The sequence below is a fragment of the Sander vitreus genome, chromosome 3, assembly GCF_031162955.1.
Source record: "Sander vitreus isolate 19-12246 chromosome 3, sanVit1, whole genome shotgun sequence".
NCBI lineage: Eukaryota > Metazoa > Chordata > Actinopteri > Perciformes > Percidae > Sander > Sander vitreus.
In genome coordinates this window covers 7,456,736-7,476,459 of record NC_135857.1, presented here as the reverse complement: position 1 = coordinate 7,476,459, position 19,724 = coordinate 7,456,736, and the positions used below count along the sequence as shown (strand labels likewise).

At 41.4% G+C, this 19,724-nt stretch overlaps 1 protein-coding gene across 2 annotated transcripts in view; it reads right to left on the bottom strand.

The window, feature by feature from the left end:
• pipox (pipecolic acid oxidase) overlaps nt 1-19,724 on the bottom strand; it is a 70,931-nt gene that overhangs the window by 11,103 nt on the left and 40,104 nt on the right. For both annotated transcript variants that reach the window (XM_078245832.1, XM_078245831.1), the window contains 2 exons: nt 14,972-15,121; nt 11,519-11,594 (listed from right to left, as the gene is read on the bottom strand). In XM_078245832.1, coding sequence (XP_078101958.1) covers nt 11,519-11,594; nt 14,972-15,121 — 226 coding nt within the window. The remainder of the gene's footprint in view (nt 1-11,518; nt 11,595-14,971; nt 15,122-19,724) is intronic.

Sequence of the window (19,724 nt, the reverse complement as noted above, 5' to 3'; positions counted from 1 at the left end):
GATGTTCACAAGTCATTTTTTGGAAGTCAAGTCTCAAGTTCTTGAGAGGCAAGTTTTTTGCCACAAGTCCAAGTCAAGTCTTTGTTACCTGTGACAATATATGCTAAATTTACATCTCTTTCACATTAGCAAGTGACTGACCTATCTGGGTGCGTTTTGAGATGCCTGATGAAATTCGACGTTGTTGATCCGGCATCATTTATCTTGGTGCCACACACCTTACATGTAGCTTTTCGCTTACTGCCACCGTTTACAAAGTTATTGAAAGCAAAACTAATGACAAAAGGCACAACTCATTTTTTTTATATGTGAGTGCGCGCACATAAGGCATAGCGCATGCGTTACGTTGCACATTATGGCAAAGAGCAGGGGACATGCAGCTCGTCATACGTTTCTGCAACGTATATGCGCCAATAAAAAATAGAAATACATGAATAAATTTAGATTTAAAAAGCAATAATTGCATGAAAACAGGTTGTTGACGAGTCTCAAAGCTCGAGTCCGAGTCAAGTCTGAAGTCTTTTGGGTCGAGTCGCAACTCAAGTCTGAAGTCAGCTGTTTGTGCGACTTAAGTGTGACTCAAGTCTGAGTCTCAGACTCGATTCCCATCTCTGTTAAGTAACAAAACAGTCAGTCGGTCAGTAGGAATTAGATAGCCTATCACATCAGATAGTATTGATGTTGTTTTATGCCAAAACTCATGCACCTGTTCACACTCCCAGACCATATGCAGGAAAGTTCCACTTTGTTCAGGTTGACAGAACGTACAATAGGGAGTGGGAATGGCTTTCGAGACGTATCTCTTCTGAGGAGTCCAATATGTCCTATGGCATATGTTGACGTGGATATACTGATGATTTAGTTTCTTGGAACAATGGACAATGTTGTCCCAAACTGTCTCCCAATTAACTGTGTTCCCCTCAGGGCTCAGCTCTCGTTCCCATTTCTTTACTATTGGGAGTTCTTCTATGGATATTTGCAACAGCTTAGCATAAATCTTGGACACTAATCCTCTCACAGGAAAATCAAAAAAACATTTAATGACTAGGTGCACCTCAAGACTGTTTCCCCATGGCACTCAAATAACATTTTAGGGCTGATCTTAAGCAAAGATAAAAGTAGAAGGATGTCCTGGGGACCTCAAAGCTAGCTCTCAGGTCTTCAAAATTCACCATACCTTTCTCATTGAATAACTGGTCTAGAGTATAAATACCCCTGTCCCTCCACTGCTTACAAGCAAGGTTTGTTACCAGACATTAAGTGTGTATTGTGCCATATTGGGGTTTTCACATGCCACTTATTGGTGTAGTGCAGGTGCTCCTCCACCTGTTTAAAGTGTGCTGTAGCCTGAACGATTTTGCACTTCAGAATTATAACCATGCACACACAGGTGGAATAGTTTTTTCTTATTTTTGCATTAATGTCATTAGGAAGCATACCAGTAGAAATATGTATTCATATTTGAAAGTGGGATATATATATGTAAGTAAGTGGGATTGTCTGGAATCTGGTAATATAATAACCATTATGGTGGGATACACTGGCTAAGCAATTTACAAAAATGTCTGTGCTGACATAAATAGTTTACATAAGAATACATTATAATTTTGGCCCTTTGGCTGAGTCTCTGTCAGAGGAAGAGCAGGAGTGTGGTTGTGAAGAAGTTGGTAATTTCATGGTGCAGATTAACATTTTTGCATTCACTATATCCATGTCACATTCTCATTAGGGGCTGAGCCCCCCTACAAGTCTGATCCTAGAATCGTCCCTGCTGCTACTTCATAAGTACTCCACTACACATCAGAGGGAAATGTTGTAAAGTTTACTGCACTACATTTATCTGACAGCTTTTGCTTTATTGCTTCACGCTGGTTTCTGCAACAGCTCATTGAGTATCGGATACAATTAAAACTATTGAGGAAATATTTTCCTTTGACATTGGTCCAGTATTAAACGAGATCGCTGCAGTCGGCAATCGTGAAACAAGCTACAATGTAAGTTAATAGGACGTCAATTGTCCAGCTTGTATTTACGTTCATAAAAGTGCTCGTTTTGCCGCTGACACTCAGGTTCAGGCTCAGATTAATATTCTAATGTCTGATAACATTATGGAAAGGATTTCTAAGGAGGTCAATCTTTCTGTTAAAGAGTAAGATCCTTTTGTAAAAACATAAACAGTCAGCGAAATTGCGTTCGCTAAACCCACCAGACTCCATGTAAATAAACAGTAATTTTAGCATTGTAAAATGGGCATTCTAGAACATCTCTGAGGCTTGCTCTGGCTGTCGTGAGCCTGTGCGTGTCGGGTGCATGACTATTTCATTCCAATTCCAATCGGGTCTGTCAGTCACAGTGAAAACCGGGGACATTTCCGGGGACAGCTCCAGCCGGGGACAGGTCACCGAAACCGGGGACATCGGGTCACCCAACTTTTTGGGTATAACAGAAATTAGTGCAGTGTTGGTTTGTTGGTGAAAAGTACCCATCTCTATGGCCGAGGTTAAAGCTTGTAAAATGATAGGTCCTAATATGTCAAAGTACTGTAGAAAAAGTTCTGACGGAATTCCATCCACCCCGGTGTTTTCCCTTTTTTAACTGTTTTTTAATGCTGATTTAAATTCCTCTAACGTTATAGGTTGACCCAGTTCTTCTGCCTCCTCTGGGTCAAGAAGAGGCACACTGTGTCGGATCTGGATTGCAGGAGGACTCACACAACTTTGAATAAAAGGATTGGAAAGTGGCGTTTAGGATTTGTTGAGATACCTCGGTCTGTGCGGATGCTGTTGATAGTAGCTCTCGACTCGCTTTGTTTTCATTTCAGAGCCTGCAATTTGCTTGGTTTGCAACCATTGAAATAATAACTTTGTGCATTATGAATTCAGCCCTCCTTCTTAGCAAATCATTTAGCTCTGCTCGACTTGTGACTAAGAGAGTATGTAGATTTAGAAAAACACGTCTTTAGAGACTGCTCCAGAGATTTACAACGTTCCTTGCTTCTCTTTTCCTCTTCAAATTGACCGCAAAGGAAGATGTGAAAGTATTGATTGCTATAAACTCAGTCAGTTTAGCTCTAAACTCTGCATAAAAAGCAGTATTCTGGAGAAGGGAATTATTAAATTGCCACCTTCTAGATCTTTCTCCTAACATATCACAATGGAATGTGGTTATCAGTGCATTGTGATCAGACAGAATTGCTGGCTCTATTGCTATTGTTTGGAACATTGCCTTAAGCTCACTAGAACACAAAATATAATCAATGTGGGAGTGGGTGAGGTGACATGCGAAAAAGAAGGTGTAATCCTTGCTAGTAGGATTGTTCATCCTCCATACATCTGTAAAATGGTGGGATTCCACAACTGTTCTAAACATGTCTGACGTGTGTTTCTGGGTCTTTGTGTGGTTGCCCCTGATCTATCCTGATTTAAATCTAGTACTGCATTCATGTGTCCCCCTATAATTAGTGAATATTCATTGAGAGAGAGCAATTCATTGGTTAGACGCGGGAAAATGCTTACGTCACATGTAGTGCATATACCGAAACAAAGGCTATTTTCCTACCCGTTATTGTGGTGCATACATAAGATATCCTGCCTGAAAGATCTTTACTACTTTTATCTACGGTGAGTGTACATTTCCGCGACAGTAACACAAAGGAGCACTTGGTTTTGGTATCGTCATTAGATGAAGCAGCAATCTTGTAGTATTTATTTTGTAGGCAGTTTACATCTCTTTTATGTAAATGTGACTCTTGTATAAGCGCTACATCTAAATTCTTTCTTTTTAAGTAGTCCAGGAATTTAGCTCGTTTGATCATTCCGTTTAGCCGGCTCCAGCACCAGCCGCGTAGTCCCCCCGCCGTCTTCTGGTTCTGTTGTCGGCAACAGCGGCTTGCATGGGTGTCGCGTCCTCCATAGCCACCTCCCGATAGCATGTAGCTCGTGATGAGTCTCTTCAAGCTCCCGAGGCAGCTGGATCGTGAAAGTGCCACAGTCTGGTTGCATCGGATCACATACCGTAATTTCCTGAATCTCAGGCTCTGCCCCGATGTGTTGTGGCGAGGCATTCATTTCTGTTAGCACTCTCTTCACTGCGTTGTAGATCACTGATCACTGATGCCATGGCTTTACTGGACTCAGCTCAAAAAAAAAAAAAAACACACACACAGCTAGCATATGCTAATGCCTCTTATGGGAAACATAAGACTATGGAATCCTTAGACTGATTTTGTTCCTCAGGCCACAGTGGTCACAAAGATGTACCTGTGTCTGGGCCACACACACACACACACACACACACACACACACACACACAACCACCACCTCGGTGCTGCTCACTGAGCACGGCCACTTGGCTCTGAGCTCCTCTTGGGTGAGGGGAGAACAAGTGATGCTGATTAATTTGGCTGCTGCTGCTTCTGTGCTGGCACTCATCAACACACATCTGCTGTACAAGGTGCCAGATGCACTAATTTCTGCTCTTTAACTTGTTGAGCTGTTGACATTTTTTATTTAGACACTGACAATTCTGACAGTGTTGTTTTGAAAGGGCGGATGACATGCAGCAAAGGGCCGCAGGTCGGACTCGAACCCGGGCCGCTGCAGTACGGACTGAGCCTTAGGACATGGGGTGCACTCTCAACCAGGTGAGCTACAAGGACGACCCAAAGCATTTAGCCTTTAATAAATGATTGAAAAGATAAGTGAAAAGATAAGTGCGTCATACAGTTCATGTGTCAATAGTTCTTGAGCAGATCTGAACACGGAGTGTTTCTCTCATGTCTACTGTATGATGCTCCTCAGGGCCGGCTCTGCTGCTGACCATGTGCTTCACGTGTCCTGTGTGTTTTTATGTTTTGTTCAAAGTAAACATCAGTATTTACTCAGAGCTGCTTGCTTTCCTTAAAATACAAAATTGAAATGAAATTTCCCTGAAATGGGGAAACGTATGTATTTTCAACCTGGACCCTAATTTCCCATGTTTTTGTGTCTAAGTGACTAATGGAAACATTTTTTTGAAATTGGTCCAGTATTAAGCAAGTCCAGACAGCTGTAAAACGGGCTGCAATGTAATCCCATGGGCAGTGCCTGAATTGGCCCAAAAAGGTGCCAGTACTCTAATTCAGCAGTTGCATGACATGATTATTGCATGTGTCATGGATATATTCATATTTAGATGCATATCTTGGTAATATATCACTTCAAATGTATTTTTCAATTCATTACACAAGCAGCATTTTCACTATTTTCAACTATTTTGTGAGAAATTACGCTTCATTTGATTAAAGTTAAATGTGGTGTGATCAGGGGCAGGGGCTAAAAGGGGGGCACTGAAAAATTATTACCCCCCCAATCCATTGGGCTAGAGTGCTGTCAATCTGACAATTGTGATTTCCATTGGATCACAGTACTGTCACTTGGCTGCCTGTTCTGCCAATCTTCCCAGCCCTTGTGACATGACCAATTAATGTTTCCATGACGACGATCCAAAATTGTGATACCATGGAACCAGCACTGGAAGTGCTTTAAAAAAAAATGGCAGACTGAGCCTGAAGAAAATGTGTATTGTGTTTGGATATACAATTTGTTTAAAATGAAAATAAGTGAAACTTATAATGAATGTGATGTTTTATTTAGCAGAATCACATGATGCCATGATCCCATCCAATATTTCTTATATTTCTAAGCAGATTTTCTATGCTGTAGTCTGATAAAATGCTCCCCTCTCGTGGGCCCCCCCTGACTGATTATTGGTCCCCCCTGTGCCACCCCACTTATGATGTGATGAAAATATTCAGCTGTGATAAGGTGTAAAGCTCCTTTTGTATAAAAACATGCAACTGATTAAGGCGCAAACATTAAAAGAGCTTCTTATTGCATAAGTGTTGCAGGGGTGGAGAAGATTAATTGAAAGTGGTTTGGAGCCCGCATGCTGCTCCAGCGGAGTCAGCAGCTGGCATGCGCCCCAGAGATGAGAAGCAGAGCGCACAGAGGGAAATACTGTTGTCCTGCTGTGCACGCTCTCGACTTCTTTTACAATCCTCTTGTCAAAGTGTTTTTCTGCCACAGACGCACCCGGCTCTGCTTTACCGGCCATATAAGAGCCGTGGCTTGTGGTCTAGTGTGCAGGATTTGGTGATCATTAAAGTTGGGCATCGGTTTGATTTTAACAATTCTGATTTCAATTTAATTTTAATTAAATTTTATTTATAGTATCAAATCATAACAAGAGTTATCTCAGGACACTTTACAGATAAAGTGGGTCTAGACCACACTCTATAATTTAAAACTCCCTTTTAGGAAGAAACCTCGGACAGACCCAGGCTCTTGGTAGGAGGTGTCTGACGGTGCCGGTTGGGGGTGTGATGAACAGGGCAATAATAGTCACAATAAAGATAACGGAACAGTGACTAGAAATAGTAGTTGTAGTAGTTCATGGCATAGCAGGGCACTGAAGGGCATTACAGGATATGGCATGGCAGAGCTAAGCATAGCTGTAGGGCACTGCAAGGCATCACAGGATGTAGCATGGCACAGCAGAGCATAGCTGATTCTTCCATTCGATTCCGGTTCTTATCAATTCCGATTCTTTGAGGGGTGAAGTTAAAAACGGGTCAAGTGCTTATTTCACAGATAAGAGGGACATTTTATTTTTATTGTTTTACCAGGCTTTTTCAACTTAAAGCCCCACTAATGCGTTGCTTACTGTGCTCCATGGCTGCAACACAAGAAGCGCCTGGAAGTACGGTGGCCACTAGGGAAACCAAAAATTGCGCGTGTTAAAGGTGCAATATGTAATACTGACAGCTAGTGTTTAAAATAGTTACTGCAGTACAAATTCAAAATACTGGAGAGAGTCGTCTCCCCCGCCGCCTCCTCGAAGTTTGGAGCCAGGCTGAGACCGCAGCATCCATAGTCTCGCTTTGCCAGACCCTCCTCCAAAGCACGCTGAAGGAGCATCCACAACAATGTTGCTAGACGCTTGTCTCACATAGCCAGACATTACTTCACAGCACAGCGGAGTAGCTAACGTTAGATGCTGGCTATATTGACAGTCACTGAAGCCCGTGCTCATGCGGAGCTCTGTACCCAACTGACAGACACGTTTTCGGCTTAGAATGACGGTAGGAACTGCTAAAACACAACAACCTCGCTGTCCTCTCAACCCGATGGACAGACACACTTCCTAGGTTTAGAATTACAGTAGGAACTACTAAAAATAACACTACCTTGCTGTCCTCTCCACCCGACTGAACACACTTTATTGGCTTAGAATTACGGCAACAATTGCTGAACATACTGCAAACTCAAAATCTTCCCGATTTACAGCCTTGGCTTAAAATTACTCAACATTGTCGGCTACGGCCGCTGAACAGGCTACACATTGTAAACAGCCGTGGCCCACTTGCCTGGTCCTCCAGTAACGTTAGCAGGGTTAGCATGGCGGCGTTAGCCAGGACCAGTCGGGATCACTTTACTGGCTGTGTTTCAATTTGTTTTAGTGAGTAACCAACTCGGGTACTCTAGCTATATAATTCAATGTGAGTACACAAATGTTGAAATTACATAAAAATGCCCGTCCCTTGTAGCTGTGATAAATTAGCCTGAAGCTAATGCTTACCTGTTCAGAAGGAAATTAGCCAACTCTGCGTCCTTTTGGGCTCTAAGCTGTCTCCATCTTTCAAATACATCTCCAATATTTACCCGGGGGGGTTTGTTAAGTCTCTGGTCAACTGTTAGAAACATACCGTTTTGTTTTAGGTCGGGTAGAATTTATCTTCGTTGATCCCGTTCGTTTGTTTGCTGCATTCATGGCTGTAGTAATTACAGCTGTAGCGCGCTGGGTTTACGTTTTCACAGGTATATCTGGCAACCCGGCCTGGCTGTCAAACTGGACAGTTGATAACAACACACAGGCCAAAACACAAACAGAAATTCCGTCACGGAACGGAAATTTCAAAAGGAGAAAATACTGTCAGTATTGTTGTCAGAAAAGATAGTATTTCAACTTAGCATGTTTTCTTAATATCTGATGACGCATTGGGGTCATTTTTGCATTTATTACAGTAAATATATTACCGATGATCAGATTTGAGACCAAATTTTTCAAATGATTTCAAACAATTCCAATAAAAAAAAAAAAAACGATTCCATGATGCCCAATCCTAGTGATCATCGGGGTGGATGGACCATGCTGTGGGCTGCACACTGGAACACTGTGCTCCCGTATCGGGCGGTGGCACAGCAGCCTACTCCAGCGATCAGTTGATCAGATGTTTAGCCACTACAATTACCCATGTTAACAACAAAATTTTCAGCTCTGTTTTCCCAGCGCGAGCTGTGTATTTAAACAGAGACGCAGTAATGCAGGTGTTTAGGGGTGCGTACCTACTCAGCACAGGAGGTGGTGGTATGCACTAAGAAGTAAGAGTACTCATGTGGACAAAAAAACAGAAGTGCCGGTATGCAGTACCGGTGAGTACCGGCCCATTTCCGGCACTGCCTACAGGGCAATTACACACCGCCAATGTACTGTAGGTCCACTAAAACTGTGTTTTTGCCATTACAGAAAGGACCCTAGAGAGAACTATAGTTTTTCTTTACCTTTCACTTGATCCGATTTGTTATTGTGTCTAACCAAGTCTCGCTCACAGAGAAGTCTTGTTCTGAAGTCTCGCGAGGTGAATCGAGGTGTATTTATTCAATTGCTTCCCTTATGAGGGCGCTTTAGACTTCCAAGAGCCACCCAAAAGTGTCTACAAGAAATGATTTGAGTCAATTATACGGGGTCACCCCTTAACCCCACCCCTCGCTGAATTTGCACATTTGTTTAACAGAGTTTCTGCAGGTTTCACCAAATCAAATTTAAGAATTTTTAAGACCTTTTTAAGACCAATTAAAGAAATTTAAGATCTATATCACAACATAAAAAAAATAAATAAAAAAACTTAAATCAAGTCCGAAAACATCGCTAAACTTGCACTTCCCCATAGCTGAAGAATATAAAATCTGTTCTGAAAGAGACTCGCACAGCCTTGCACTCGGCTGCAATATAAGTTGCATGTTGGTCTCATTTTGTAGTCTTAATACAGCAAATTATATTTGGAGTAGCAAAGAAAGAACTACAACACCATAGAATAAAAAAATAAAAAAACATTGTAAAGTGCCGCGGGAGCATTTCGATGAGAACATTAGACCCGTTTAAAATTATTTTAGACCTAGAACACAATTCCTCAGCGAATTTAAGATTTTTTATGGCCTAAAATTTCGATTTTGAAATTTTAGACTTTAAGACCCCACGGACACCTTGTTTTATGTTTTCCCGAATTTGCATATTGTACTTTTTGTAATAAGCCTATTAAACTGTATTTGACTGCATACTATTGTCCTACTTGTTATTCATGTTGATTGCGGTGAAGCCAAAGACAATTTTCCACATTGTGGACAAAAAAGTTACTAACTAACTAACTAACTAACTTCGATGAGCCCACCACTTTGGACCACTCTGAAATATCTCTACAACTATTTTTTTTTTATTTTGATACATTTTATTGTCATTCAACTGTACATGCAGAGTGCACATAAACAAAATTTCGTTTCACTGGCTCATAGATACTGCCCTAACTAAAAACAAGTACTACTGTACAGAATAAGTTGAAAATAAATACAAATGCCACAGAGTGCTAGTGTTAAAAATGAAATTTACATTAAAATATGGCACCAAAAAAAGGAGTTTGCATCAATATGATAAGATGTTTAGAAGTGGTAGAAATCTAATTTAGAAGTGGTAGAAATCTCCCCCTCAAAAAAATATGAAAGGCAACCCACTTCCCAAAAAGAGGTAAAAATAACCATTCAGGGGGCTCAAAATATATATTATATATATATATATATATATATATATATATATATATATATATATACATACATACATACATACATACACACACACACACACACACACACACACACACACACACACATACAGGGGCGCGTATAGGGGGAAAAAAGTTAGGAAAATTCCAAGGGCCCATGACTGACAGGGGCCCACAAAAAATAGGTAAAACCTAATATAAAATTATTAAACCATCATCATTCAGTATATATATTTAAAATATAATAATAAAAGTAATGATCTTTGTTTTTACTTGTTTTTGGCAGTAAAAGTTAAATATCCCCATTGACGAAAAAGTAAACATCCATATTGACCGACCACCCCCCTGTATCTGCATGAAATGGTTTGGTCCTGCCTTAGAGCACTCAGTGGTGTTTAGTTGCAGTCAGTAGATGCGGCAGAACTACAGTGACCACAATGTTGCCAAGTAACGTTAAATCAAAATCTGGTTTTCAAAAAGGAAAGAGAGAAAAGAGAGAGGAAAGACAATGGAAGGGTGTCAAACTGTAACCCAGTTTTTCACCAAGAAAGGTGGGTAGCCTATAGTCTGTGAGTGGTATTAACCTTTTGGCTTAATGTCCATAGTGAAATAAGCTAGCTAGCTACAGACTAGTGTTAGCCTACATTTAATCACCATTTAATTAGTGCAGGGAAACGTTTAGCAAGATATTCATATTAAATCATTGTCCCTTGCGCTTTTAGCAGACAACAGATGAGTCAGCAGCACCCCAGTCTCCCCCTAACTGTGCCCCTCCCTGTCCCAGTGAAGAAGGTGAGCAACATTGTGTTCAATGACATGCCTGTTATTTGAGAGAAAAGTTGGGGTTTCCAGGAGTCCTTTGTTCTTATTCATACCTTTTAATTTGATGTCACTGGTACTGTTAGTTTGTTATGACCATATTCCAAACCTCAAAACCTTTTGATTTAGTGATCACTTGATCTGTTTTGTAGCACTATAATAACCCTGGTGTGGAAATTCCATTTTACATGTCCACTTTATTTTCTTGTTGGCATATATGTGCAACTAAGTTAAAAAAGAAAAGAGAGGATGATGTTAATTTATTTTGATTGAAAAGTTAATATATATTTAAGTTTGTTCGTTTTTTCTTTTTATAAATCTTAATAAAAATTAATAATTAATAATAAGAGAATTTTCCATTTTGTCAAATTTTCTTAGGGCTGCGTTTCCCCAAAAGTTGAATCCGTCTCAACTTTATTACAGTATTAAATGAAAAACAAAAGAAAAAACGAATATTTGAATCCCAAAATTGACAATCAAACACCTACCCAACAAATCAATATCCGTATAATCGGATATTAGGATTCAGCCCTACTTCTTACCAGTAAATATATGTTTTCCAACGATTTCAGACAGAGGAAATAAAGTGTTTGACGGTTTTTGGAGGAGGACTCCCAGACCCCCCGGTTATAATGTGTCCACCCTAATGTTGAAACAAAACCTACGACCTTGCTTGATTCCCATACTGACAAAGATAAGTTATTTTGCTATGTTAAAAGTGGGATACCGGTAATCAATCCTAACAGACATATGGCCTGTCAAAGACGATCCCTTGCATAGATTTCTGTCATTTAGTTGGAGATGTTTTTTACGTGTATTGTGCTGTACCTGAGAATCCTGCTCCAAACACAATGTTGCTGTAGACGGGGTGGCAGTCCAGCACAAAATCATGGTCAGGCGTTAGCTGCAAAAACAACAAAACATGAAGAGATAAAAAAAAAGTCCAAAATAAAAATGAGATGGTCCAGATTATAGCAGAAACCGATTCACTCTGACCAAGCTGCAAGTTTGGGATCTTGCTTGCAAACCTGTTGGTTTTAAAAGTATGAACTGCAGGGTTTTTCCTGCATAGAAACATTTTTGGCGCCCCCAAAAAGAGGTTTTAGCCAACACCAAAGGAAAATCAACAGCACCAAAATGACAAGAATTGAGAATAAAAATAGCAATTTAAATCCTCTCTAAATTAGTTTAAGAGCAATTTAACAAACAACAGTTAAACAAGCAGAACATAAACTTGAATATGAGTGCTAATCTCAGTTTTATCTAGAGTCAGACTGTACCGGACTCTCCCGCTGATTCATTTAAATACGGATAGATTTCTGTCAAATTAGGTAACGCAGACTCATTGCCTTTACTGTACGCAGACTGATCATACTTAGCAGGTACTGCATACTGCAGTCGTCTGCAGTGTGTAGTAGGTGATTTCGAAAACGGACCTTGTTTCTCTCACTATGACTCTAGAGTCGCTACTCGCTCCGAAGCTAATCGCTGTCACTCTCTCACTCGCTCTACCACACACTCCCCCCCCACACACACATGCCGGCCCTGCTATTCTCTTAAAGAGATTGACGCACACACCAACACGCAAATATAAACTTCAGGCCACTTACGTAGGCTACGGAGAAAGCTATGCGTGGAGCCTCCGCAGAACCATAAATTTGACTTTAGAAGCGCAGAGCTGAGATGGAATCTCACAGACTCTTTAGCCCAATGCTCGTCTGATAAAAGCAATGCAGATTGTGGACATTTAGTCAAGAGTGCTGCAGCCTTCTTTCTCCTGCCCCATCATTCCACTATATGGAGACATGAATAGTGAACTGATCAAGTGCAGATTGTCCTCAAAACACATTTGACAAGGACAGACATGCTCCCTCTCTACTCCTGTCAAAGTATTTGTGGAAAATGTGTTAACTGGATGAAAGAGTCCATTGTAGAATACATAAGGCCCCCTGACCCCCCTGACAAAAGGCAACATTTTCCCGAAACGTTAGAGAGAGACATGTCATTTAACTGTCTGTCATCAGTGGTAATGGAACAAAACACTTGCTGTTAAGTGAGAAAAGAGCGTGACTGTCAGGATATTCAGGGGCATTGGACAAGGTCACAGAAATGTTTTTCCTTTAGCTTCAGTTTGTGATCATTGTGGTGAAAGCTGTCTCGCTGTGTTGCCGGAGGGAAGAGGCAACACACACACACACACACACACACACACAGCCTAAACAGAATCTATTACCTGAGAATGGCATTTGAGTAATATTTAGCATCATTAACTACAGCCAGTCAGCAAGGTGTACACTTCATATTAACAGTTTAAAGTTTAATAATAAACTCAAACACATTATTGCGCAACTATTTTATATTAATGGATGTCCGTTTCATTCAAGCCATTGCCAAATGAGTTAATACAAAGCTATTTAGCTCCACAAAACTCTCTCTGTATTTCTCAGTATGGCTATGTTCAGAAGATTGTGTCGTCCGGGATCAATCGCACGCAGAAACTCAAGTGAAGATAATGACCTCTTCTGAAGAGTCCATCGTGTTTTTTTAATCCTCCATGTCCTCCTTGGCTACTAGCAACTGTGTGGAGGAGGGGTAGGGGTGGTGCGCGATCACAGAAGGCTTGTATCATGTGGATGCGCTGACATTGTTGTTGTCATTACCTAGAATTCCTCATGGGGGAGACAGAAACTACGCACTATAGCTGTAACGGTGTTGTTGATGATGCAGTCCTGTTACTGGCTGCTGACATCCATTCATCCATTCCAAAAGGACCCTGTTGGACCGAACCAGCAACACACTGATCATTTAGCTATTCTTAGTCTCAGCAGTAATGGGGTTAAAACCTTACAGATTCAAAAGGGATTTTTGCACATTAAATGTCATGGCAATCTGGTCATTTTGCACAACAGGTAAAGGTTAACGGGCGACTAAAATTCCATCCACAGCAAATTTCAAGAGTTTTTTAGGGCTGTCAATCGAATAAAATATTTAGTTGCGATTAATCACATGATTGTCCATAGTCAACTCGCGATAAATTGCAAATTAATCACACATTTTTTGTCTGTTCTAAATGTACAAACTTCACAATTAAAGCTTCTAACAAAGCCTCTGAACAGCCACACGTGTTATCAGTTATTCCGGCTGATTAGACTCTGCTCAGGTTGAAGGTGGGCCAGAGCTTTGATGGGAACTTATTATGTCAAAAATTCTTTCTACCAATAAGAATGATGAAGCTGTCATTTGTCCCACCCTCACAGGTTAAACAATGCTAACAGGAGACTCAGGAAGATGTCAATCAATCAGTCTAGACACCCCCACACAATCCTGGGAAGAGGTCCAATCAGCCTGAATAACTGATAACACCTGTATGGGTGTTCAGGGTCTTTACAGTCTCTATCCACTACACTGCACTTGAAGACGGGAGAAGAGTTTTCATTCAATCTAAATGATGCCTGGTGTGTTAACTGCATGCCAAATTAATCAGAGCACACATATATGACCGGTTGCTGACAAGCATTAAAAGGCTATTTTTTAGTGTGACCATAGACTGTATATAAAGAGAGTCTGACTCAGTCAGTCCACATAAAAACACACCAGGGCTACATTCACTTCCAGCTAACTTCACGGAGAACAATGAGCACGGAACAGCATCACTGATCTGTTTATACTGAATATTCTCTGTCTAACTGGATCTGCAGTATGTTACCGTGGCGATCACTACCGAGCCTGTTTGTAGCCGGTAGGCTAACAACGTGATCTTCCAGACCTCCAGACTATTAGTTTTGGTTAGCTTATCATATTATTTGTAAATAAAAATAAACTCTTTTACTTAAAAAACTTATCCTCAAAGTGTACTTTTAATATGTTGCTGACTCGCTCATGGACACAGACACATTTTAACATCGAACCATAAATTACTTTTGCTATATAACATTACATATCCAAGATCAGAAAGGAGCTGGATGAAGACAAAATCTTATTTTCCCAGCCCCTTTTCTTAGATAATACAACAAACAGAAATACTGTAGATAGACTGTCAGTTAACAGTTGATTTGCATAGAAAAGAGAGAGAGAAAACCAAAAAACGAAAGAAAAGAAAATAAGAATAATAAATAATAAATAGACTGCATTTATAGTGCACGTTACTAACCTTAACGACTACTCAAAGTGCTCTTACATATTACAGGCACCATTCACACACATTCATACACTGTGGCCTAGGCAGCCATATAAGGTACCCTTCAGGGTTTGAACCATAATAATAATAATAATAATACTGACCGTATACATGCAGCTCTCCACCACAGCGGGTTCTGGGACCAGGCCAGGTAAACAGCGGGCGATGTAGTGCTGGAGGATGTCAATATCAGACCGGTCTGTCTGCCTGTCCCTCTGGTCTGGGTCTGTCTCAGCGCCCGCATGGTAGCATACCTGCACACAGAGTCAGACATCATCAATATTATCTCTATATGAAACACTAAAAGCTTGGCAACCCTGCATACTTTAACACTTGTGCTGTCTTGTGTTGTTTTTAAACGTTGTTGTGGGTTCATATCATAGTGGGGACTCTGGGTGTCCTCCCCGAGGACAATCTTGAGCGCCAAAGACTTCATTTACTGCATTCTGACACACTTTTATGCACCAATTTACAGTGGAAATACCTTTTATTTAGCCTATGCGAAGAAAAAAAAACACTGATGAAAATGAAAAATATATCAACATTAAGTATGTTGTTGTTGTTACGTGCCAAATGCACATTTTTAAGTGGGTATAGGTAGGGCTGAAACGATTCCTTGAGTAACTTGAATAATTCGATTACTAAAAAATCTCGATGCAAAATGATTTGCCTCGAAGCTTCATTTAATCGATGTTACCAATGTTATATCGGTGTGACGGATGATTATTACTGTCGCACACCGGGCTGACGCTGCTGGCAACACATGCCATGAAGACGGCGCAGATTACAAAATGAAGAAAGAGCGTGAATAGTGAGGGTCTAAGAGAAGAGGCAGGCTGGAGAAAATGACAGAAAGTGTCCAAAGTTTGGAATCAGTTCAAACATTTTACATATTACAAACATATTACCACAATAATAGCACGACGTCAATGCTTCAGCATCTCAACAGAAAACATTGAATCTAACTTAATCATCCATTCCACGAAGTGGACCCCGACAAAAGTAAATCACAGAGTCGTGGACTATGAAACTACACCAAACACAACAACTACCAAAAACAAAGACAAGAAAATACGTAGTAAAGTATTTCTTATCCGATTACACAATTAATCGATGGAATAAACGGTAGAATACTCGTTTACTAAAATAATCGATAGCTGCAGCCCTAGTATGTGGAAATCCTGGAGCTTTCTTAGTGGGTATACTGCGTATACCTGTGTATCATGTAGGATACACCACTGGCTACAGTACATAGTCCCACCAATGATGTATCCTCCCCAATACATAATGTCCACTTGCAATGCTTCTTCAAAACTTGTGCGGGGAGTAGCAAGAACACAAATCAATACATGCAGAATAGAGGTGCGACGAGATCTCGTTGTGGTAAAAAGTGTCTCAGTACATAAGTGCAGAGCAGCAGCCTCAAAATTTGCATAGAAGATCCCCCGCCCGTTCTCCAAAGTTGACTCAGAGTTTACTTTTGCAAAGCGATAGAAGAAGAAAGCTGCCTCTAAAACCCAGCGTTAGAACGTTAGAGAGTACCGCCACTCTCCCTCTCTCCCAGTCTCTCTCGCTCTCTCTCTACCTCTCTCTCTCTTGGCCGAGACACATGCTCGATGGTGTTTTAAGCCCCCAACGTCGGCTTCAAGGCAGCACTGTGACCGTCGACTTCAAGGCATCTAACCCTAACCATTGCCTAATCCAAGTGGCTTAGGGGGGGCTTAAAACACCAAACACCAAAACACCAGCGTGCATTTTGCTGTGGCGCTGTCTCGCGCAGACCACTCTCTATCTCTGTCCTTTTTAAAATGAATTGGGAAGCGGGCAGCAAAACCTAACTTTACTTTTAATGATATTAAACAAAGAGAAATGTCCTCCGTTCATCCTATAACGTTCATAAATCAATACTAGAGTAGCCTACTTCCTTGTTTACTGCTGCAATTACTAAAATGCAGAGGAGAAGAAAAGAGCATCAGTCTTCACAAAAATCAAAGAGTGTTTGATGGTAATTTATTTGTGCTTTAGAATGTAATCAATGTGAAACAATAGAAAAATAAGCTTTATTTCTCTCTGTCTACTGTACAATGACATATTTAAGTTAAAAACCTTTGGTCTCAACTACTGCCAGAAAACGCTTGGTTAAATAAATGTAACCTTGGTTCTCTGAGTAAAGAGACTCTCTCTCCACCATACATAGGGAATAAGTAACAGTGTAACTGTTAGTTATACAGGAGAGAAGCCAGTCATTTGAGTTTGTGGCAAAACCACCGTTTTCATTTTGTGACTTTTGGTTGAATAAAGGACAATTTCTTCTGTGTTATTTCTTCATTGAAGTTTTCTGTAAAATAGCTTAAAATCTAGTCTTGCCTCAATCTCGTGAACCCAATCTCGTGTTTCGTCTCGTCAGCTGGGTGTCTCGTCACACCCCTAATGCAGACACATGGCTCACATATAGGGCTGGGTGTCGTTCCTAAACGATACTTTTGGCAGTTCGTGAAATGGTCATGTTATTGAATCGATTCAGGGTGGTGGATGGGTCAAACAACACAGAACTTTCACCCCGGAGACCGGGGATCGCGCCCCACGTGTTGCAGTTCCTTTCCGCGTTATTCTCTTCCTAACCACAACCGTCCCGTTGTTGTCGGCGTCTCCTGCGTGTGACGGTTCCTTTCCCCGTTCTTCTTTTCCTAACCACAACCGTCCTGTTGTTGTGGCCGGCATGTGGCGTTTCATTTCCCCATTGTTGTGTGCTACAGATACCGCGGATCGTGTCCCTGTGCCCGGGGATCGCATCCCGCTTGTGGCGGTTCGTCCCGTTGTTGTCGCTGGCGTGTGGCGTTTAATTTCCCCGTTATGGCATTTAATTTCCCCGTTGTTGCGTCCCCCAGAGCAGCCCAGTGTCATGGCAGTCCGTGAAATGGTCACGTTCGAAAATCATGACCTGTACACAATAAATCAAAATAACGTGACCATTTCACGAACTGGCGTGAGACCAGGTTGCCTATTACGTGAGCCGTCTCTGTGTGTAACGTAGAGATTTTCCTGTGTCTCTACAACGTGTGACATTAGGCAGCCAATCACAGACATTAGATGTCAGTAGAAGCATGCTGCATGCTTATTGGCTCACTGACGCTGATGAGATGTTTACGGTGTCTAAAAAGTATTGAATTTGGTACCCAGCCATATACACATACAGCACATGCCTACTGCAAGTGAAAGAAATACAAATAAATCCAAAATAGGATCCAAAGCCAAATTCCTTCAACAAAACGGTTATTATATTAAACTAATACTTGTAGTTGCCCTCAAATCTGTGCTAAAATGCAAACTATATTTGATGCAGGGCTTCAGTAGCCTGAGTCAGACAAATACCTCTTTCAAAGTACATAAAGCATGTATACAAAGTATTGTATTAAGACAGAATCCCACAGCTATGTTCATGCAGTGCTGAAAGGGGTTATTTTAGTCATCAAGTAATGTTTCACATAAAGCTAAATAATAAGGCAGAAAATGACATGTTTCACATGTCTGCATCACCTTTTAGTGCTCCTATCGCAAGCTTGAAAGGTAAAATGACAAAAGGGGTGACTGTCATACACACACTTCCAGAGCTGCTTTTGTGTGCTGCTCCTGTCAGCCAGGTCTGACACACAGTCTCACCAGAGAACAGAGAAACAGCGAGGAGGCTGGGGAATTAAAAGAGCTGCAGTTTTTATTTTATTCCACAGGATTTTTCTGATGTAGACAACATTCTGTCAGGTCCATGCGGTAAAAACCAAACAAACAATACAAAAATACAATTTCATTTCTGCTTCACTGAGGGATCTTTTCCAAATTACGTTAAATGGTCCAAACATTGGACATACAGTAGCTGTGGTGACAGTGTCTCAGAGTGAATAATGTGATGTGGCATCACCATCTGTCCACCCCTCTCCTCTATGCATGTGGTCTGCTATTAGGCTGAGAGCTCATGCTGGCCCGCCATAATGCCCAAAATAGAGATGTGCCATCAGATGACATCAAACCCAGCACAACTCCCACAACTAATCTGATGTTGAGGTAGGACAAATCACATTTTACAGTTGACGTTGCACCAGTGTTTTTATTTCAAAGTGGACTGCAATTGTACCACCATGGCAATGTGGTTCTCAAAAGCACCATTCCAGCCGAATGATGTGCTTTAATGCCAAAACGGAAGGTTTATTCTAAGCCTGGGCTAGCAAAATGGCTACCTGGACTGGCAGAGGACTTCAAATCTGCTCTAACCTTGTCTGCTAGGCTCTAGCCTACACCCCTGCCTTCCGGTTTTGAGCCTGCTTCCCAGTCTGCAAACCTCCAGTCTGCTAGCAACCAGCTTCCACTCTAATCCACTGGCCTTGGCCTTCCTGTCCTAATCTGGCTTGTTTCGCGTATGCCGGTCCATACCCTCTATCCCCGGGCTGCATCTTGACACGTTGAGGAGCCACTCTGATATCTGTGGCTCATCTTTTGCGGGGACTCGCCTGGCTATTTTCACGGGGTACCATTGAGTCCCAAGGAGGAGGCGTAGTCCCCATGGCCCCCTGACACCTTGGCTCGCGCAGCTTTCCAGCGCCATGGAAATCCCAGAACCCCCATCGGCCTCCCCTGCCAACGCTGAGCCAGAAACTCTGTTGGTCGTCCCAGCCAGACATGTCACTAATCTGCGGTTCTGCTGGCAGCCTCATGCTCTGCTGTCCAGTCGCCAGACTACTGCTTAACTCTCCACGGATATGGTTTATTCCACTACAATTATTTGATACCGAAATCAGAACATAATCGAATGTTCGTTACACACAGCTGACTTCCTGTTGCCAGTTGGTTGCGCTATGACGATTA